We start from the raw sequence: 21,598 nt of genomic DNA, 5'->3' as shown, positions 1-21,598 counted from the left end.
AATATAATGACGATTTATTTCTATCTTGATGCACTGGTTTATGGATGATTAATCGGTGCCTTTAATAACCATAATAAAATTAATTTGCATACGACCAATGGGATTCTTGATAAAATATAATATTTAGTCCTTTTTCATAACACTGGCAGTTATATAAGGCTTCATTGATGTTAAAGATCAGTTGTTGTTTTTTTTTCCCTGTTTGAGTGAATTAAAGGGGTTGTCTCGCGAAATCAAGTGGATCTATACACTTCTGTATGGCCATATTAATGCACTTTGTAATATACATCGTGCATTAAATATGAGCCATACAGAAGTTATTCACTTACCTGCTCCGTTGCTAGCGTCCCCGTCGCCATGGTTCCGTCTAATTTCGGTGTCTTCTTGCTTTTTTAGACGCGCTTGCGCAGATCCGTCTTCTCCCTTCGGCTCCGCTCGGCAGCATCAGCGTTTTGGCTCCGCCCCCTGTATGTGTCATTGCGTAGCTCCGCCCCCGTCATGTGCCATTTCAAGCCAATCAGGAGGCTGGAACCGGCACACATCATGGGGCGGAGCTACGTGATGACACGTACAAGGGGGCGGAGCCAAAACGCCAATGCTGCCGAGTGGAGCCGAAGGGAGAAGACGGATCTGCGCAAGCGCGTCTAAAACAGCAAGAAGACACCGAAATTAGACGGCACCATGGCGACGGGGACGCTAGCAACGGAGCAGGTAAGTGAATAACTTCTGTATGGCTCATATTTAATGCACGATGTACATTACAAAGTGCATTAATATGGCCATACAGAAGTGTATAACACCACTTGATTTCACGAGACAACCCCTTTAAGCTTTTTCACGAACAAACCCCGCTGTAATGTTTGGTCTATTGGAGCCTCTGGATGATTGACAGTTGGGGGCATGGCAATCTGTGATGTAGGCCAGTATGGTAGATGGAGGCAGTTGCCGCGGCCTCTTGACAGTGTGTGCTCTGTGGATGCGATCCATTGCCCTTGTGGATAAGTAATTTTCACTGTAGACATATCGCTATGTCTATGGTTACATCAGTATGAACGGGCATAATATATGCTGAAGCCCTGTGTGATGCCCGAACTATCGCGAGAGTTCTAAGACTCTCGCATATGCGCAGTGGGCATGTGATCTCCGACATTGAGCCACAAAGTGCATTGCAGCGTGTGCACTACCGCGATGGACTTAGTAATCCCGCATAAATGCATTGGGTTTGCATTATTGAGCTATAAGGTATGCCGCAGCTGCTCCTGACATCATGCTTCCCATAAGGATTCTATGATTGTTTCTGGTCACAGGTGAGCCTCTGTCATTTTAATTATGTGTTGGGTGTGGGTTCCATTTGATTGGTGTATGTTTTCTATAAAGTCTATGGTGTTCTATAGTGGTGGTCAGCTTGAAAAAGACTCTGCATGAGTTGAAACGTTGGTGCCCCATTTTTATGGATTAAATAAAAACAACAGCTTTCTGGAAGACCTGTGGTGCTGCTCCGTTTTTCTACAATCGCTTGCTACTGGGGTCGCAGGAGTGGGGGCCAATGGAGCCTGCATACAGGACCCTCACCTCGCACCAGATGGTGTTTTACGACTGAGTGCTGCTGCTTCTTTGTATTTTAGGAGGAATGCCCCTGTCACACCCCTAGCTCCCGATTGGGCTAAGACAGGAAGGTCCTACTAGCAGAGTGTGCATAAATGCTGCCATGTTAAGGCTGGAACATGGCAGCGTTAAAGTGTAATAATGTAAGCCTAACAAGTAATGATACCCTCAACCCAAGGACCCCCGCTTGCTAGGCGGGTACAGAGATAAGACTGGAAGTCCCTAAAAACCATCCACACCTCTGAGCCTACCTACTTGCCTCGCCCTGGCTAAACCCAGGGGGACAACTGGGCATCGGACCCTATACTGTCTAGGGATAATCTGATACTATAGGGGGAAAAGGAGCACAAAAACTAAGGAAGATACTACCACAGAGAAACACAAAAGGCTAAATGAAACTACAGCAAGGGAAGGCAAGGGTTAAAGCACAAGGACTAAGGGGACCAGAGAGACCTAGTTAACCTCACTAGATACAAATAAACACTGGAAATGAAACTTGACAGCTGCTGCCTCTAATCCCTAGCAAAGGGGCGGAGTCAATGACATGCTTGTGGGTGGAGGAAGAAGACCCATCCACTCACATCAGAAGAGGCACCCAGAGCCGGCGGCCGCCCTAAGGGAACCGGCGCCGGACCTGGAAGGAAGAACACTGTGCCTGGACACCCGCAGCTGGACTGGCGTGCTGCCAAGACCCGACCGTGCTGCTGGTAAGTTTCCGCCTAACACCGCTCACAGCTGGCACCCTCACTGCTTGTGTTCTACTGGCGGAACTGTCTGCTCCCTGTTGCCCGCTGCCTCTCTCAAAGCTCTTGCTCCTCCGGCGCTAGTGTTAGCTCCGCGGACGCCGCTCACGCCGCTGACAGCTGGCACCCTATGTGCTGCTTCTGCTCCGCCGTGGCACACTCAGATTCCTGCCAGTCGCTCCTCCGCTGACAGCTTGCACCATCAGCACTTCTGCTCCACCGCTGGGAAAGCCCACTGAGGAGGGGAAGAAAGGCCGGTGGCGTGTGCTCCTTCACTGTGCAGCCACCGCATAACACTCTCTGTCCCCCTGGCCCTGCAGCGTAGCGGCGGGATGTTAAAGTGAAATTGGTTTTGGGGGTGGGGTTGCCTCCTGTGGTGCGCCGCTGGCTCCCCAGCAAAAGCCACTTCATGACGCTTTCGGCGAATTGCTAGAACAGTGAACCGGGTCTGTGGCGAGTGCCTCGGTGTCGAGCTAGCAGCTCTGGCAGTGTGTTAGCAGCAGGGCCTGCTTGGCACAGCTGCATGTATCTTCCAGCCAGTTTTAGTGCCCTTCCAGGACCTATTTGCAAGGCTGCTGTGCAGCCAAACTGGTACAGGGGCGTCACCCCCTGTCAATCTTGGCTCCACCAGGACTTCCTGGAGGCGTCAAGATACACTAATACCGGCTGGCTGATTAAGCTATTTTTCTTAGTACATAAGGACTTGGTCTGGTGGCATAAAATTTGAGGTTTTTATTTGGACACATGTTGAGGCATACCCACAAAGTGTAAATCTCCAGGAGTTCTCTTTGCCTTTCACTGCCACCTGTCCAGCTGATAGACAGATGATGATGAACGATTGGTTTAGTCTTTGCTGCTACTTTCTTCAGCTGATGTCTAATAGACGAATACAGTTTGTATGTTGTGGGTATATGCAGTCTCTTGTAAAGTAAATTATGTTTCTGTCTAGCATTTGGTGATTTATGTACTTAACCTTTGTCTAGGAGAATCATTATACAATTGTAATCAATATCACCTATTATTCATAAATTTGTTTCATTATTGCCATTTTAATAAATTGCTATATATCAACCCATTTGTCCTTCTTTAAAGCCATATCTGATCTTGTTGCCTTTCGAGTTGGCAAAACAATGGGCAGTCCGGCCCTGCAGCCAACTGATATGTGCACCTGATAATTGGGATTTATCACTTTGTATGTGACAGATGGACTACAGTAATAGGGTCACCATTTATAGAGCTTATAACGGAGCAATTGGCATCTCATCACCAGCAGATCTCACCTGTTCTAACACATCTCATACCCAGAACTACAAGTCCCATCATCCACATAGAGGGCTCTATTACACCAGTATAATAACCCTTCATGATAGGACTGATGGCTGATAAAAAACATCTTTGGATGAAGCTGCTGGAGGCTGATATTTAGTGTCATTCTCTCAGCAGTTGTCGGTGCAGTTATTGTACAGGTTGTCAGGTATAATGCTGTATCCAGTCCGCTGTGTGATGTGGGAAGAGGAAAAATACGTCTCTTACCTGAACATTTCACGCCCATCAGAGATCCAGAAGAATATCGACCACCATATGTAGAATATTCACACTGTGACAAGGATGACTCTTTTCCTGTACATCGTAGAGACAACTTCCTCCTGTCATCATCCACAAATATCTCCCCTGTGGTCACACGATGTTGTAGATTTGCAGTGTTACATCCCAGCTCTCTACAAACCACATTAGCAATGTTTTCTCTGCTACCCCCGCAATATTCCACTCCCCACCATTCTCCTTCATATCTCACTTCCACTAATCCTTCGCATTCTGTGTTTCCCTGGGAAAATCTCACTTGAACTATGGAAATAAAAATAAATATAAAAATCCATGAATATAAGGAAATGCTAATATAAAAGCGCTCGTCTCAGCATGACATCCACTCTCCAAATGCCCATTAAGTACAATGCACATCTTAGCGGGGTGACTAGCGCTCAGGGTCCCTCTATGAGCCAGAATGAAGAGGGGCACTGAATGGATCTGATAAGTTCTGCATCACATGGGTGTCAATTCACCAGAACCCCAAGTCATGACTCCCTGAGATCACAGCTGATTGGACTAGAGAAGCCGGAGCTAACTTCTTCGTATAACAGCAATCTTCATGAGAGAATACCTTAGAGCAGCGACCAATAGTAATATCTCTTAATACACCCCAGATTCTAGGAATATCATCTACATCATCAAGTCACAAGTAGAGATGAGCAAACGTACTCGTCCGAGCTTGATGCTCGCTCGAGTATTAGGGTACTCAAGATGCTCGTTACTCGAGATGAGCACCACGCGGTACTCTAGTCAATTTCATTTCTTCCCTGCATGTTTTGCGCCATTTTCTGGCCAATAGACATGCGGGGAAGGCATTACCACTTCCTCCTGTGACGTTCCAGCCCTATCCCACCCCCCTGCAGTGAGTGGCTGGCGAGATCAAGTGATAGTGAGTATTTAAAGCAGTCTCGCCCGCGGCTCGCCTCAGACACATGCTGGGAGAGATTAGGGAGAGTGTTGTTCCTGCTGTTCCTGCTATAGGGAGAGTGTTAGGCTACTGTCAGCGTCTTCAAGAACCCCAAAGGTCCTTCTTATGGCCACATCTTACCGTATGCATTACTGTTGTGGCTGCTAGGAGCAGTTTTGCACCAATTTTTGTTTTTCATCTTGGGCTCTGCAGACTATTGAGTTCTCAGTCTGCAGCCAACAGAGTATAGGGGCAGTACTGGTCAGGCAGGGACAGTGGTAGTGTAGAATCCTGTCAACAAGTACCCCAACGGTCCTTCTTAGGGCTACCTCTGACCGTGTGCATTACTGTTGTGGCAGCTGGGAGCAGTTTTGCACCAATTTTTTTTTCATCTTGGGCTGTACAGACTATTGCGGTCTCAGTCTGCAGCCAATTATACAGAGTCTAGGGGCAGTACTGGTCAGGCAGGGACAGTGGTAGTGTAGAATCCTGTCAACTAGTACCCCAAAAAAGCTCCTGCTTAGGGCTACCTGTGCGCGTGTGCAGTTTACTGCGTGGCTGCTAGGAGTTGTAGTGGCTCACTATTAGCCAGCTAGGCCTTTCTGCAGCCTAGCGTATAATTTTTTTGGCCTATAGTGTGCATAACATAACCGCTGTGACCCTCCAAGTGCAGGCAAATAATTGCCTAATTTTTTACAACGCTCTGTGTCTGCTGTATTCAAAATATACCATGCTGAGGGGTAGGGGTAGGCCTAGAGGACGTGGCCGTGGACGCGGGCAAGGACGCGGAGGTCCAAGTGAGGGTGTGGGCACAGGCCGAGTTCCTGGTCCAGGTGAATCGCAGCCGGCTGCAGCGGGATTAGGAGAGAGGAAAGTTTTGGGGGTCCCCAGCTTCATATCACAATTTATGGGTCCACGTGGTAGACCTTTATTACAAAATGAGCAGTGTGAGCAGGTCCTGTCATGGATAGCAGAAAATGCATGCAGCAATGTATCGACCACCCAGTCTTCTACGCCGTCCACTGCTGCAACTCTGAATCCTCTCGCTGCTGCTCCTCCTTCCTCCCAGCCTCCTCACTCCATGAAAATGACACATTCTGATGAGCAGGCAGAGACTCCTAGGAACTGTTTTCGGGCCCCTGCCTTGATTGGGAAAAAATGGTTCCTCTCTCACCTGAGGAGTTTGTCGTGACCGATGCCCAACCTTTGGAAAGCTCCCGGGGTCCAGGTGATGAGGCTGGGACTTCCGGCAACTGTCTCAAGAGCTTTCAGTGGATGAGGAGGTCGATGATGATGAGACACAGTTGTCTATCTGTGAGGTAATAGTAAGGACAGTAAGTCCGAGGGAGTAGCGCACAGAGGATTCGGAGGTAGAGCGGCTGGACGATGAGGTGACTGACCCCACCTGGTTCGCTAAGCCAAATGAGGACTGGTCTTCAGAAGGGGAGGCAAGTGCAGCAGCAGGACAGGTTGGAAGAGGTAGTGGGGTGGCCCGGGGTAGAGGCAGGGCCAGAGCGAAGACTCCGCCAACTGTTTCCCAAAGCACCCCCTCGCGCCAACCCACACTGCAGAGGTCGAGGTCCTCAAAGGTGTGGATGCTTTTCAGTGAAAGCGTGGGTGAAACGAACAGTGGTGTGCAACCTGTGTCACGCTAAGATCAGCCGGGGAGCCATCAGTACCAGCCTCACCACCCCCAGCATGCGCAGGCATATGATGGCCAAGCACCCCACAAGGTGGGACGAAGGCCGTTCACCGCCTCCAGGTCTCACCACTGCCTCTTCCCCTGTGCCCCAACCTGCCACTCAGATCCAACCCCCTTCTCAGGACACAGGCACAAGCGCCTCCCGGCCTGCACCCACACCCTCACCTCCACTGTCCTTGGCCCCATCCATCAATGTCCGCAGCGCAGCGTCTAGCTGTCGCTAGCGCAAGCGTTGGAGCGCAAGCACAAATACAATGCCACGCACCCACACGCTCAAGCATTAAACGTGCACATTGCGAAATTGATCAGCCTGGAGATGCTGCCGTACAGGCTTGTGGAAACGGAGGCTTTCAAAAACATGATGGCAGCGGCGGTCCCGCGCTACTCGGTCCCCAGTCGCCACTATTTTTCCCGGTGTGCCGTCCCAGCCCTACACCAGCACGTCTCCCGCAAGATTAATCGTGCCCTCACCAACGCGTTTACTGGGAAGGTCCGCTTAATCACTGACACGTGAACAAGTACTGGCGGGCAGGGCCACTATATCTCCCTGACGGCACATTGGGTGATTTTGGTTTTGGCTGGGACTGAGTTAGAGCCTGGGACCGCACACGTCCTACGCACACCCAGAATTGTGGGTCCTTCCTCGGTTCTGGTATCTGCGGCGGTCTATGCCACCTCTTCTAAACCCTCCCCCTCCTCCTCCTCCAACAATGAAAAAAAACATTCTTGGCAAATGCTTTCGCTTTGGTCCGTCTTGCGCCGGTCCAAGAATTTCACCTCTAACGGCACAATACGAATGCCCCCGGCCGTCACTCTTAATCATGGCCCCAGTTCCGAAAACCAACAAAATAGAACCGGGGTCCTATTCCATTATTCCTAGCTGAAGCATTCAGCCGACCCCCGGTATAAGGAGAAACTTTCCACTCTCATTCCCCAAGAGGAAAGGGGTTCGAGAGTGATGCAATACCACAGGGCCCTAGTGGACAAACTGATGGTAAACTACCCATCTGACAGTGCTAGCGGCAGAAGGCTCAGTTCCGAGGGCCAAGTAGCAAGGGAGGGGCAGAGATCAGGCAGCATGTTCAGCGCAGGCAGGGGAACACTGTCCAAGGCCTTTGCAATCTTTATAGCTTCCCAGCAAGACTCCATCACCACTCCCCAGTCAAGGCCGAGTCGGAGGGAGCACTGTAAAAGGTGGTGAGGGAGTACGCAGCCGATCGTACCACCGTCCTCCATCATGCCTCTGCTCCATGCAACTATTGGGTGTCAAAGCTGGACACGTGGCACAAACTTGCGCTGTATGCCCTTGAGGTGCTGGCTTGCCCTGCCGCTAGCGTCTTGTCAGAGAGGGTGTTTAGTGCAGCTGGGGGAATCATCACGGACAAGCATACCCGCCTGTCAACTGACAGTGCCGACATGCTTACACTCATAAAGATGAACAATGCCTAGATTTCTCCAGACTTCTCTTCTGCACCGGCGGAGAGCAGCGGAACCTAAAGATTCTTTTTGCTGTAACCGCAGATAAAAGCACTCTTCTCTGTCACTGGTAAAACGGGGCATTTAGCTTTGTCAATCTGTCTCTGACATTAGTCCTCCTCCTGCTACTCCTCCCCCAGAAACATGTCATTGCTCTGAACGGCCAATTTTTCTGCGGCCCAAAAGGCTCATCTACATCTACCAATGTTTTTACAATTTTTCTAAGTTTCAAAAGTATTGAGACTGTAACATGAACCAATTTTTTCAACAGGGCGGCCTCCAGGCTCTGTTACAAATTAAGCAACAGTGAGCTGTATCTTAAAAAAAAATGTTTATGAGTTTCACCTCTGTTGATAAATTTTTCATAGGTACACTTGTACTCTTGGTACACTAATTTTTGGGGCCCACGCCTACACTGTTATCCAACTAATTTTTCCGGCCTTCGCCTACGCTCATGGTATCCCAATGCTTTCAGAGGTAGGCCTATACTATTAATAGAAAACTTTTACTGGGGTCTACCTGCCTATTCTTTTGCTACAAGAAAGTTACAGGGGTCTGACTATACTGCTGCCAATTACATGTTACAGGGGTCTGCTACAGAAATGCTACTTGGATCTGTCTATAGTGTTACTACTGAAATGATACAGGAGTCTGCGTATACTTCAGCTACAAAAATGTTACTGGGGTCTGCCTATACTTCAACAGCAGAAATGGTGGTGGGGTCTGCCTATACTGCTGCTACATAACTGTTACTAGGGTCTGCCTATACTTCTGCCACATAAATGTTACGGGGTCTGCCTATACTGCTGCCACTTAAATGTTACAGGGGGTCTGCGTATACTTCTGCTACAAAAATGGTACTGGGGTCTGCCTATGCTTCTGCTACAGAAATGCTACACGGGTCTGCTTATACTGCGGCTACAGACTTGTTACTGGGGTCTGCCTTTACTTCTACAGCAGAAATGGTGGTGGGGTCTGCCTATACTGCTGCTACATAACTGTTACTAGGGTCTGCCTATACTTCTGCCACATAAATGTTACGGGGTCTGCCTATACTGCTGCCACTTAAATGTTACAGGGGGTCTGCGTATACTTCTGCTACAAAAATGGTACTGGGGTCTGCCTATGCTTCTGCTACAGAAATGCTACACGGGTCTGCTTATACTGCGGCTACAGACTTGTTACTGGGGTCTGCCTTTACTTCTACAGAAATGGTACTGGGGTCTGCCTTTACTGCTGCTACAAAAATGTTACAGGGGTCTGCCTATGCTTCTGCTACAGAAATGCTACACGGGTCTGCTTATACTGCGGCTACAGACATGTTACTGGTGTCTGCCTTTACTTCTACAAAAATGGTACTGGGGTCTGCCTATGCTTCTGCTACATTAATGTTTCAGGGGTCTGCTTATACTGCTGCTACATAAATGTTACTGGGGTCTGCCTATACTGCTGCTACAGAAACTTTACTGGGGTCTGCTTATACTGCTGCTACAGATACATTACTGGGGTCTGCTTATACTGCTGCTACAGAAAAATTACTGGGGTCTGCCTATATTGTTACTACAGAAATGTTACTCGGCTCTGTCTATGCTGTTACAACAGAAATGTTACTGGGGTCTGTCTATACTGTTACTACTTAAAATGTTACAAATACTGGGCTCTGCCTGTACTGCTGCTACTGAAATGTTACAGGGGTCTGCATATACTGCTGCTACTGAAATGTTACAGGGGTCTGCATATACTGCTGCTACACAAATGTTACTAGAGGGTCTGTGTATACTTCTGCTACTAAAATGTTACTGGGGTCTGCCTATACTTCTGGCATGTAAATGTTACTGGGGTCTGCCTAGACTTCTGCTAATGAAATGTTACTGGGGTCTGTCTATACTGTAACTACAGAAATGTTACTGGGGTCTCCTTAGACTTCTGCAACATAACTGTTACTGGGGTCAGCTTATACCTTTTGCTACAGGAATATTACAGGGGTCTGTGTATACTAAGAGTGCACTAAGTCTTCCCATCGTGGTGTTCTACCTATCTGGCCCCAAAAAAACCCCAGACTGACTAGGGCATGTAGTGTGGGCTGCAGCCAACATGTATTCCCTCTCACGTAACCTCAGCTATCCGGGGCACTACAATGGGATTTCTTTCTGTTCCGTCTGTGTCTACCTGCTAGACACCCATGCTGCGGGTGCACACAGACTTCCCATAGCGGAGTTGTACCTGTCTGTCCCCAAAACACTAAAGACTTGGGTAGGGTGCAGAGTGCAGATGGTGCCCCCCCTTGCGTTGTTGATGAGGTATTGACACCCAAACAGAATGAGTAGTGTGTGGACACGGAGTCCGCATTGCTATGTCACTCGCAGCACCTTGGGCCTCACAAGGTGTTTGCTGGGACAGAGGCTGACCCTGAGCCCGCTCACATACTTCCCACATCGAGTTTTGCTACATTGTGGAGATGTGTAGAAGTGCTGGGCTGGCAGCAGACTCCCCTTTATGCCCACGTTTGCAGCTCCTGACGGAGGTGGCAAGGGATTGGGATGAAAATGGAACGTCAATCTATTATCAATACTCGAGCATTGTGGGCTATCGTCCCCCCTTTCAAAGAGGGTCGCTTCCTAGCCCTGCCAACCCTCTGCAGTGTGTGCCTCCGGTTCCTCCTCATGGCAGACGCACTTATAAATAGACATGAGGATGGTGTGGCTATGAGGCCAGCGTGTGGCATGAGGGCAGCTGAAGGCTGTGCAGGGGCACTTTTGTGTGCGCTGAGGATGCACGATTGTGCGGGGGGGGTTGGGCAGCATGTAACCCAGGAGAAGAGGCAGTGGTGTGTCCCGAAGGCAGTTCTTGTGCTTGGTTGGAGGTAGTGTGGTGCTTAGCTAAGGTGTGCCTTGCTGATGAGGGTTTGTCCGAAGTAAAAATTGTTGGAGGGGGGCACTCTTGCCGCTATTGTGGCTTAATAGTGAGACCTGGGAACCTGAGATGCAGCCCAACATGTAGCCCCTCACCTGCCCTATCCGTTTCTGTGTCGTTCCCATCACTTTCGTAGGTTTTGCAGATTTGCACAAATGAAAACCTTATCGGTCATATACAAAAATGCTTGAGTCGCCCATTGACTTCAATGGGGTTCGTTACTCGAAACGAACCCTCGAGCATCGCGGAAAGCTCGACTCGAGCAACGAGCACCCGAGCATTTTGGTGCTCGCTCATCTCTAGTAGTTAACCATCATATGTGCAGTGGTTATGGTTGCAGATTGTAATAACAATGTTTCCTCTCCTGTTTGAGGTATGTTTTCGTGCAGGTACCAGAGATGGTGTGGGGCCCCTTAACGTCATGCTCCTTCAAGGGGTCATAAAATACTGCACAGAGCACAAACTAAACATCTTTCAGCTTCCAGACTAACTATGAGACTGCCCTGCTAGCACCCTCACATATCGCAATCAAGTGGGGTATAGTTCCAAATACCGTTTCATATCTTTTACTAAATTCGTAAAGTCGAGAGGAAGGGGCGGCAGGCGCAGACCATGATATTAAATAGCATGCACATGAGTGTATGATTGTCGCAAAATTAATGAAAAGAGAAACTAGGGGTCCTAACAATAATGTTGAAACTGCCGTGGTTAATGTAAATTCTGAGTTTTTTTCTCATAGATGGTTCCAAATATTGTGGAAATGGACAAGCAAAACAGGCTATGCAAGGGTAACCAACAGAAAGAGGTAATTGTATAAAAAACACTTTTTTCCTCCTGAGACACTCAGTTACTCAGGAAATAGAGGTGATGGCGCTCACTGAAATATGTAAGCTGGCTGCAGGTAAGACTGTTAATGTCTGCACCGACTTAAGGTACACATTGGGAATCGTACACGATTTCACATCTTATATGGCACAGTGGAAGTTTCATTGGGTCCTTGAGTAAGCCAATCCAGAACGCAGAAGCAGTGTCTTTGTTCTGCAAGGTTTTAGCTCTTTCCGCACAGGTGACTTATCATCAGAGTCCAGGCTTATGCCAAAGAGACAACCACTGAGGCTGGAAGGAACCAGAGAGCAGGCACCACAGCAGCCTGACTTCCCTTGAATGAGGTAACGGCTGGTAACCTGCTTGCACCTGAAATGGGTGTAGATATTTCTCTGTTGCTTGAATTGCAGGAACAGGTCTCAAAAGGAAGAAAAAGGAGGAGTGGAAAAATCGAACAGAACACTAATGGGGTCTGGCAGAAAAGGTTAATGCCTGTGCCTCCCCTGCACGCTGTACTCCATGATGTCACACCTGATCTATGAGCTAACCCATTCATCCAAGGAGGTAATGTGCGGTATAGTGTCTTCTGCTTGGCTTACCCCAGGGTTCAACACTGCTGCGATATGGTTTATACAGCGATGCATGATATGAGCCCATTACAATCCAGGCCAATTGGTCAAGGTACCTTCTCAGTGCGAGTCAGATTATCTGTTTCAGTGCCTAAATAGCATACAGCTACCAAAGGTAGGTGTTTGAAGTTTGTTGGTTTGCATAGACCTCTTTTCATGTTAGTTGGAGGCGTGGCTTGAGGAAAAAAAAAATAAAACCGCCAAGAATATGACTAAAGAAATTGTTTTACGAAAGTAATTATGAATATTTGATACACCAGAAGTCATTATAAAAAATAGAGGTAAGCATTTTATTAGTCATCTACTTGGTTAGAACTACGCCTAATTGTAAGACTAAGTTGAGTCCCTTTGAAGGTATTTGGCAGGACTCCTATAATAGGCTTATGCTTATTCCAGGCCAAAAAGGAGGGCCTTATCTCCCACGTGAGTGCCTTACATCAGGAGTTATATCCACTGTCACTCATAAATGCGTATTCTCCTTGTTTCCAGATCAAAAGTCGCATAGTTTGCTTTCAGGTGGTTGGGTTGTCCTAAAAAGACGCAAGGAACGCTTGGAATCAAGATACAAAGAACCCTTTCAAGTGCTGTTAACCCCTACAACCTCAGTGAAACTTGAAGAAAAGCTACTTTGGGTTCATGTCAGGCATTGTATAAAGATTATCAAGGGAGGAGACAAATGTGGCCCATATCCTTTGTTATATGTAGGACCCTTGCAGTCATCAGGCTGTCATTTCTCTTTTTCCTCTTAAGGGTAACAGAAGACGTACATCCTGTGAAGAGGGTTATTACTGTTTCATATGTAATGTTTCAGAGATCGGAAAATGTCAACAGATACAATAAGGTAGCAGTAAGTTTACCAATGATTCAGCCATATTGTGTAATCAGGCACAAATGTTAATATGTAACAAACAATATAACCTGAAGTCACACCTTGGTAAGCCGGTCACATTAGACATTATGTCTTCTAAACTATGAATAAGGTGGCTTATGCAGAAAACAGGAAAAAGATAAATCTTTTTGCAGCCATCTACCTAGAATACCGTTGGGAAAATGTAACGTGTTGTGAGGTATTGTCCTTATCCTGGATATCACCCAGCAGTAGGGAGGGATAATATAGGAGACAGGGAATGGCTGGAGGCATGAGCAAATTTCTTTGCAGAGATAAATCTCATGGCTGAGGAGACACTTAGGGTCCGCTGTAGAAATTAGGGAAAGCCTCCCCAGAATATTATAGGGAAAGCCTCCCCAGAATATTATAAAGACAGGAGAAACTATCCAGGAGAATGAAAATACCCACAAAAAAGGAGGGAATTGTGGTAGATGGCTGAGAGGTTTACCATCTTGTCTGCATTTTCTGTATTTTTATTAGCTGTGAAGATGCTATATTGTGTCTCTAATCTAAACCTCTGGGGAAAGGGAACATCGCCCCCCCCCCCCCCCCCCACCTCCGCAAGAATTGAAGGAGCAGTGCATTGTGTCCATAATAGGAAAAAAACTGTTTGACCAGCAGAGAACTTAACCAGAGCTTAAGTTATTTATCCAGGAATGTCTTTGTGTGAAAGAACAGGAAGTGGCTGGCTGGAGAGAAACAGGAAGTATCTCCTTTGGACAACAAGTCAAGAATGAATATAGTGTGAGAGGGTGAGACAGCCTCCAATATGTGTACATTGTTCTTGTTACTGTAAATAGTCCACTACTGTGTGTTTATTATTTGTCCACAAGAGGTCGCTGTTCTGCAGAAAAGATTTTGGTCAAGCTGTGAGGTGACAGGACCATGGTAGCCTGTGATTGGAGCACCCGTTGCCTGGTTACAGCGTGCGCACGGGAGGAGAGAAAATTAAAAGTGTGCGTACACTGCGAGGTGTCAGTTGGTCGAGGAAGCCATCTGAGTGGAGCTGCGGAAGAGGGAAGGAGGTCGTATCCTGAAGGGACCGGAGCTACAGCGGATTCAGATTTTGACCAGATGCCCGCTGGATGGGAGAAGACTTGCTGCCGGGGATGTTGCTGAGCAACTGGAGCGAGACTGGATATTGTGTGGTAAATACTGGATGCTGCTGAGGAAGTGAGTAACGGCTCTCTGCGGTACCGCACGCTGTTCTGGAGGGGCCCTCCTCCATCTAGACTTTTTGGCTGATCATACAGCAGACCGGTCTACGTGCACGCAAGACACCATATTTTGGCACCAAGTTACTTGGGACTGCATCTTGGCCTGTAGTTAGATTAGATAGGGTTATGGACCGTGTCAGGCCACACTTCAGCCGTCAGTAAGAACCTTCTGGGACCATTCCCCTGGCTATATGGCCGCTGTTCTTTATACGTGTCCCTTATTGTATTGGGTCTGGGGGGATAGAGTCAGTGTGGGTAAGTCTGTAAGCTGTTGTGCGGCACCGCCGGTACTCAGATCACTCTCCCTTTCCTTTGTTCCTTAGTAGCGGTATTAACAGGTAACAAGGGGCAGGATTATTTAGGCCTGCCCGTTAGGTAAAAGCATAGTTTATTATAGTAGCGCCCTTTGGGGAGTACAGCGCTGTACAGAACAAGGGCCTCGGCCATCTGGCTGAGTGTATGTGAGTTTTGTCGGGTTACCTATTGTTTGTGGTCACATGGGCCACAGTGCTTTAGTAAAGTTCGGTTTGCACCTGAACTGGTGTCAGAGACGTTTTCCTTGTCTGTGACTTCGCTGTATCCTGGGGAGCCCACCCCGGTACACAGCTTACAATAGCATGCTCAAGGGAAGCTCCTCCTGGGTGAATGATCTCACAGCTACCTCACAATTACCTCCCTATGAGAATGACCTATCAGCACACAGAATTATGTAACTGTATCCTAAATGACCTAACTTTCTGATTTGAAACATTATATAAATGTTTACCCGCCTAAATAAAGAATTTTTTTGGGACACATGACCGGTAGACGTGTGATCTGTTAAAAAGGTCTCCAGGCCTGTACATTATTCCTATCTAATATGGCACACACAGTACATCGAATAGCGAACATTGCGCTAACATTGCAGATGCATTAACCTGGTCAGCATGTTTTTATTATCCTATAAATGTTCAATTTTCATATCCTCTACATTTTTAAATATTATATCCCAATATAGAGGTTGTATATTAGCATAGGAATAAATGTTATTAGGATATAGCTAGTAGTTTTAATATTACATTTAAATTACTTCCCAGTACTCTGTTATTATTTAGTGGTTAAAAGCAAGTCAAATCCTACCTAGTATGAAACCATCTCTTTTTAAAACATTTTCTACCTTTCTAAAGGAATATAAATTCACGTAATCTACCCCCAAAACTTAGGAATTTATGTGTATGTATGCACATATATATATATACACACACATACACATACACATACATACATATACATACATATACACACATACACATATATATATATATATATATATATATATACATACACATACACATACATACATACACACACACACACACACATATACATACAAACACACACACACACACACATATACATACAAACACACACACACACACACACACATATAAACACACACACACACACACACATATAAACACACACACACACACACACACACACATATAAACACACACACACACACACACACACACATATAAACACACACACACACACACACATATAAACACACACACACACACACATATAAACACACACACACACACACACATATAAACACACACACACACACACATATAAACACACACACACACACACACATATAAACACACACACACACACACACACATATAAACACACACACACACACACACACATATAAACACACACACACACACACACATATAAACACACACACACACACACATATAAACACACACACACACACACACATATAAACACACACACACACACACATATAAACACACACACACACACACACACATATAAACACACACACACACACACACATATAAACACACACACACACACATATAAACACACACACACACACATATAAACACACACACACACACATATAAACACACACACACACACATATAAACACACACACACACATATATATATATATATATATATATATATATATATATATATATATATATATATATATATATATATATATATATATATATATATATATATATATATTGGTCCCTTTAGCAGAAATCTTAAATCTAGAGCATCAAGCAACTTTTAACCCTTTATTGACAAAGCCTGTTTGTGCCTTAGAGACGGAGCCAGATTTTGGAAATCGGACATGTCACTCAACATAGCATAACTCCGTAAAGGTTTTGCATATCCAAGTGATTCTGACATTGCTTTTTCACCACATGTTGTACTTCATTTAGGTTGTAAAAAAAAGACCAATAGAATTTGTGTATATTTATTAAAAGTACCAATATTGGAAGAATTTTTTAAAAAAATGTCTTTTATTCACATTTTCAACTGTAATATCTCAAATATGTGCAAACATACTGTACACATTTTTGAAAATATATATTTTTCCATTTGTTTACTTTATTCTGAATGCACATTTGAAAAACTTTCATGTTTTTCTTAACCATTTAGATGACGTACAAATTTAACATTACTTTTCAGCATTTTGAGGAACACTTTGTTGTCCTGCACCAAGCCAAGTTTGCAAAGGCTCATGAGTGTCAGAATGATAGATAACCCCACAAATGACGACACCCCTTAATGTATTCACTGAGGGAAGTCATTAGTATTTTGACCCCACTGTTTTTTTTTCAGTAATTAATACAATTTATAGGAGAAAAAATACAATTTCATATTTTTGCAAATACATCATTTTAAAGACATATTTTTTTCCTATAGTGCCCATGAAAATGAGGATTGACACACTACAATGGATACCCCTATTTCTCTCGTGTTCAGAGACCCATTGTGGCCCTAATCTTATGTCTGGATGCACAACAGGGTTCAAAATATAAGGAATAGTCAGTAGAGATGAGCGAACGTACTCGTCCGAGCTTGATATTCGTGCGAATATTAGGGTGTTCGGGATGCTCGTTACTCGTAACGAGTACCACGCGGTGTTCCGGTTACTTTCAGTTTCCTCTCTGAGATGTTAGCGCACTTTTCTGGCCAATTGAAAGACAGGGAAGGCATTACAACTTCCCCCTGTGACGTTCAAGCCCTATACCACCCCCCTGCAGTGAGTGGCTGGGGAGATCTGATGTCACCCGAGTATAAAAATCGGCCCTTCCCGCGGCTCGGCTCAGATGCCTTGTGAGTTAGCTGAGGGACAGTGGTATCGTGCTGGAGCTGCTGTAGGGAGAGCGTTAGGAGTTAGTGTAGGCTTCAAGAACCCCAACGGTCCTTCTCAGGGCCACATCTAATAGTGTGCAGTACTGTGTTAGCACTGTATTTATTTATTTTTTTTCAAAATTGGATCTGCAGAGCATTGCGCCCTGCAATAGGGACAGAAGTGGTGGTTAGGCAGGGAGAGTGTTAGCAGTGAGTGTAGGCTTCAAGAACCCCAACGGTCCTTTCTAGGGCCACATCTATCCGTGTGCAGCACTGTCCAGGCTGCTGTTAGCAGTGTTGCATATTTTTTTTTCTTCTCAAAACCGGCTTTGCAGACCATTGCACCTGGCATTAATACTACAGGGATAGAATTGTGTAGGCAGGGCCAGAAGACATACATAATTCATTGAATAGACGCAGTGTGGCTTTTCCTTTGAAAAACAAGGGAAAAAATTCTATTTCGCCTGCCTCTGACAGTCCTCAGGGCTCTGGGTACGTGTGTGCTGCGTGCAGAACGTTAAAAAAAATCAGACGCAGCCAGCTACGTTTTACTGCAGGCTTGCGCCAATTTTTTTCCTGCATGGGAAATCCCTGATCTGCTGTAGCGAATAACTTTGCATCACTGCAGTTCTGTGACACATTTGCAGGGCCACAACACAGTTATTAAACTTAGTAGTATTCATTGAATACACGCAGTGTGGCTTGTCCTTTGAAAAACAAGGGAAAGACAGGAATTAGGTTTACCTGTTAATTCCTTTTCTGGAGTCATCCTGACAGCATACACCTGGAGGATGTCCACTGGACCCCTGTTGGGACAGGAAGCGGAAAAACATACAAAAGGCACCTCCCGCCACCAGCTCACCAGTGTGTACCAAATAACTACAGTGACCCGGCTTTGCTTAATCACTCATTTTTAATAACGAAACTTATAGTACAATACGTTACTTCACGTAGAGAAGGATAACTGAAGGGGAGGGAAAAGCCCCTATGCTGTCAGGATGACTCCAGAAAAGGAATTAACAGGTAAACCTAATTCCTGTCTTCCCCTCGTCATCCTGACAGCATACACCTGGAGGAATACCAACAATCACGGGCTTTAGGGAGGGACCACTGCTTGCAGAACTTTCCGCCCAAAGGCAGTGTCCCGGCTGGCCCCCACGTCCAGACGGTAGTGTTTTACAAACGTATGGGTGCTTGACCATGTGGCGGCTCTGCAAATCTGGTCGGTTGTCGCCTGGGCTCTCTCCGCCCAGGAACAGGCGACCGCCCTAGTAGAATGGGCTCTAACTTCGCCCGGGAGTGGGATCCCTTGGGATCTGTATGCCTCTTCTACGGCCCTCCTGACCCACCGCGCTAGGGAGTCCTTAGTAGCGGCCCCTCCTCTGCGTGGACCCTGAAATTGAATGAAGAGGTTATTAGATTTCCTAAAGGTATGTGAGACCTCTAAGTACTTCAGAACTGCTCGTCTCACGTCTAGGTTATGGAACCTCTGTTCCGTAGTGTTCCGGGGTTCCTGGCAGAAGGAGGGAAGTACTATTTTTTGCTCTCTGTGAAAGTCCGTAAGGACTTTCGGTTGAAAGAAGGGGTCGGGTCTAAACTCTATCTTGTCCGGGAAGATGGTCATATATGGGGTTTTTATAGAGAGAGCTTGGATTTCCCCGATCCGCCTGGCGGATGTAATGGCCACTAGGAAGGCAACCTTATATGAGAGGGTCTTAACTGAGAGTTCTTCCAGGGGCTCGAAGGGATGTGCGCAAAGGGCCTGTAAAACAAGATTCAGGTCCCATGGGGGCATGGTTCTTCTTATAAAGGGGTGAAGTCTAACTGCTCCTTTAAGGTATTTTTTGACTAGCCTATGGTCGGCTAACGGGAAGTCAAAGAAGGCTCCTAGGGCGGCCACCTGGACCTTAAGGGTACCAGGTTTTAGGCCCATGTCCAGTCCATCCTGAAGGAACTCTAGAATCTTATTAATGTCTGGTTGTTGGAGGTCGTGAATACTGTGCCCCAACCACTTAGAGAAGGTGTCCCACACCCTGGTGTATATGTTCCTGGTGGACTCTTTGAGACTCTCACATAAGGTGGTGGTCACCCTCCCTGATAGGCCCTGGTTCAGATATTTTACCCGCACAGCTTCCAGGCCGCTAGTCTGAACTGTCGGGTTTTTGGGCAAATCAGGGGACCCTGTTGTAGGAGGTCGTCTCTCCACGGCAGATGTAGGGGCTCCTGTGTTGATAGAGCGGCCAGGAGCGGGAACCAAGGTCTCTTGGGCCAGAATGGGGCTACCAGGATAACGGAGCCCGGGGACCCCTGGATCTTCTTTAGAACCCGAGGGATCAGGGGAATAGGTGGGAAGGCGTATGTCAGGTCCCATTCCCATGCTTGGGATAGTGCGTCTATTCCCAGGGAGCCCCCATCTGCCCCCCTGGAAAAGAACCGGGGACACTTGTTGTTCTCCCGAGAGGCAAACAAATCCACCTTTGGAGTCCCCCATCTTTCTGTAATCAGTTGGAATGCCTCTGGATGTAGTGCCCACTCCCCAGGGTCTATTCTCCTGCGGCTGAGGTAGTCTGCCATGGTGTTCTCTGGGCCCCTTACGTGGAACGCTGAAACGGAAGGCATCCGCTGCTCTATCCACCCGAGCACTTTCGCCGCCAGGTCTTGTAGTCGGGGGTTCCGCGTGGATCCCTGGTGGCGAATGAGGGACACAGTTGTTATGTTATCCGAGAATATTTTAATGGGTCTACCCCCGATCTCTGTCTCGAGGTCACAGATGGCCCTCCAGACCGCGCAAAGCTCCTTGTAATTGGAGGATTGAGTGGCCTCTTTCTGGTTCCAGACCCCCTGGACATAGCGACAGCCTAAGTGGGCCCCCCAGCCAGTTGCACTCGCGTCAGTGAAGATGGATACTGGGGATGCCGGGTCCCAACTTGTGGACCTGGCGAGGTTGGAGATAGACGTCCACCACCCCAAGGAGGACCTTACTTTGTGAGTGAGGGTGACTTCCTGATCCAGGGAAGCTGGAGATTTGTCCCAGTTGCTCAGGATAAAGTCCTGGAGAGTTCTACCATGTAACTGGGCCCACGGGACTACTCCAATACAGGCTGTCATGAGACCGAGGACCCTCATGCCTCTCCTAAGGGAAATCTGGGAGGCTAACGAAAGTGCCCGGCTTTCGTCTTGGATCATTTTTTGCTTTTCTAGCGGGAGGGAGGAGCACTGGTGGTGTGAGTCCAGGATAACCCCTAGGAACTTTTTGCTTTGTTCGGGCTGAAGATTGGATTTGTCGAAGTTAATGATCCAACCTAGCGACTCGAACAGGCGGAGGGTGAGGTTGACCCGGTGCTGGAGTTCCGAGGGTGATCCTGCTATAAGCAGGAAATCGTCGAGGTATGGGACAATTAGTACTTTGTCCGTCCTTAGTGCTGCTACCATCTCCAATACTAGCTTGGAGAATACCCGAGGTGCGGAGGAAATCCCGAACGGCAGGCATGCGAATTGGTAATGTGAGACTGACCCTTCCATCATCAGGGCGAATCGAAGAAGCTGTTGGGAGTCTGAGTGTATAGGAATATGATAATAGGCGTCTTTTAAGTCCACCGTGGCCATGACGCTATCTGGTGTGATTAGGGGGATCGCTGATCTTACTGATTCCATTTTAAATCTTCGGTATGTTATAGATTTATTCAGGTATTTCAGGTTGATTATAACTCTGTAGGCCCCGTTAGGCTTCTTAATAAGAAACAAGGGGGAGTAGCAGCCTTTGAACCGTTCCTCTACGGGAACTGGGATAATGGCCCCCAGGGATAGCAGGTCCCGTACCCCCGACTGGAGGGCCCGGGCCGACGCGGGTGACTGGCAGGGGGTAACCACGAACCTCCGGGGAGGGGGGGCGGAAAGCTCAATTGTGTAGCCCTCTGAGACCAGGCGAAGGGCC

General features: G+C 47.0%; 1 protein-coding gene across 1 annotated transcript in view; it reads right to left on the bottom strand.

Annotated features, from left to right (window-relative positions):
- Positions 1–21,598, bottom strand: part of LOC136601560 (scavenger receptor cysteine-rich type 1 protein M130-like) — a gene marked incomplete at its 3' end in the record, with an annotated part of 285,923 nt that overhangs the window by 83,021 nt on the left and 181,304 nt on the right. Inside the window, exon 5 of the mRNA XM_066588833.1 lies at positions 3,882–4,193. Coding sequence (XP_066444930.1) covers positions 3,882–4,193 — 312 coding nt within the window. The remainder of the gene's footprint in view (positions 1–3,881; positions 4,194–21,598) is intronic.

This window comes from Eleutherodactylus coqui, unplaced genomic scaffold, assembly GCF_035609145.1.
Source record: "Eleutherodactylus coqui strain aEleCoq1 unplaced genomic scaffold, aEleCoq1.hap1 HAP1_SCAFFOLD_168, whole genome shotgun sequence".
Classification (NCBI taxonomy): Eukaryota; Metazoa; Chordata; class Amphibia; order Anura; family Eleutherodactylidae; genus Eleutherodactylus; species Eleutherodactylus coqui.
The sequence above is the reverse complement of the archived record's forward strand: the minus strand, read 5'-3'. Positions and strand labels throughout refer to the sequence as shown.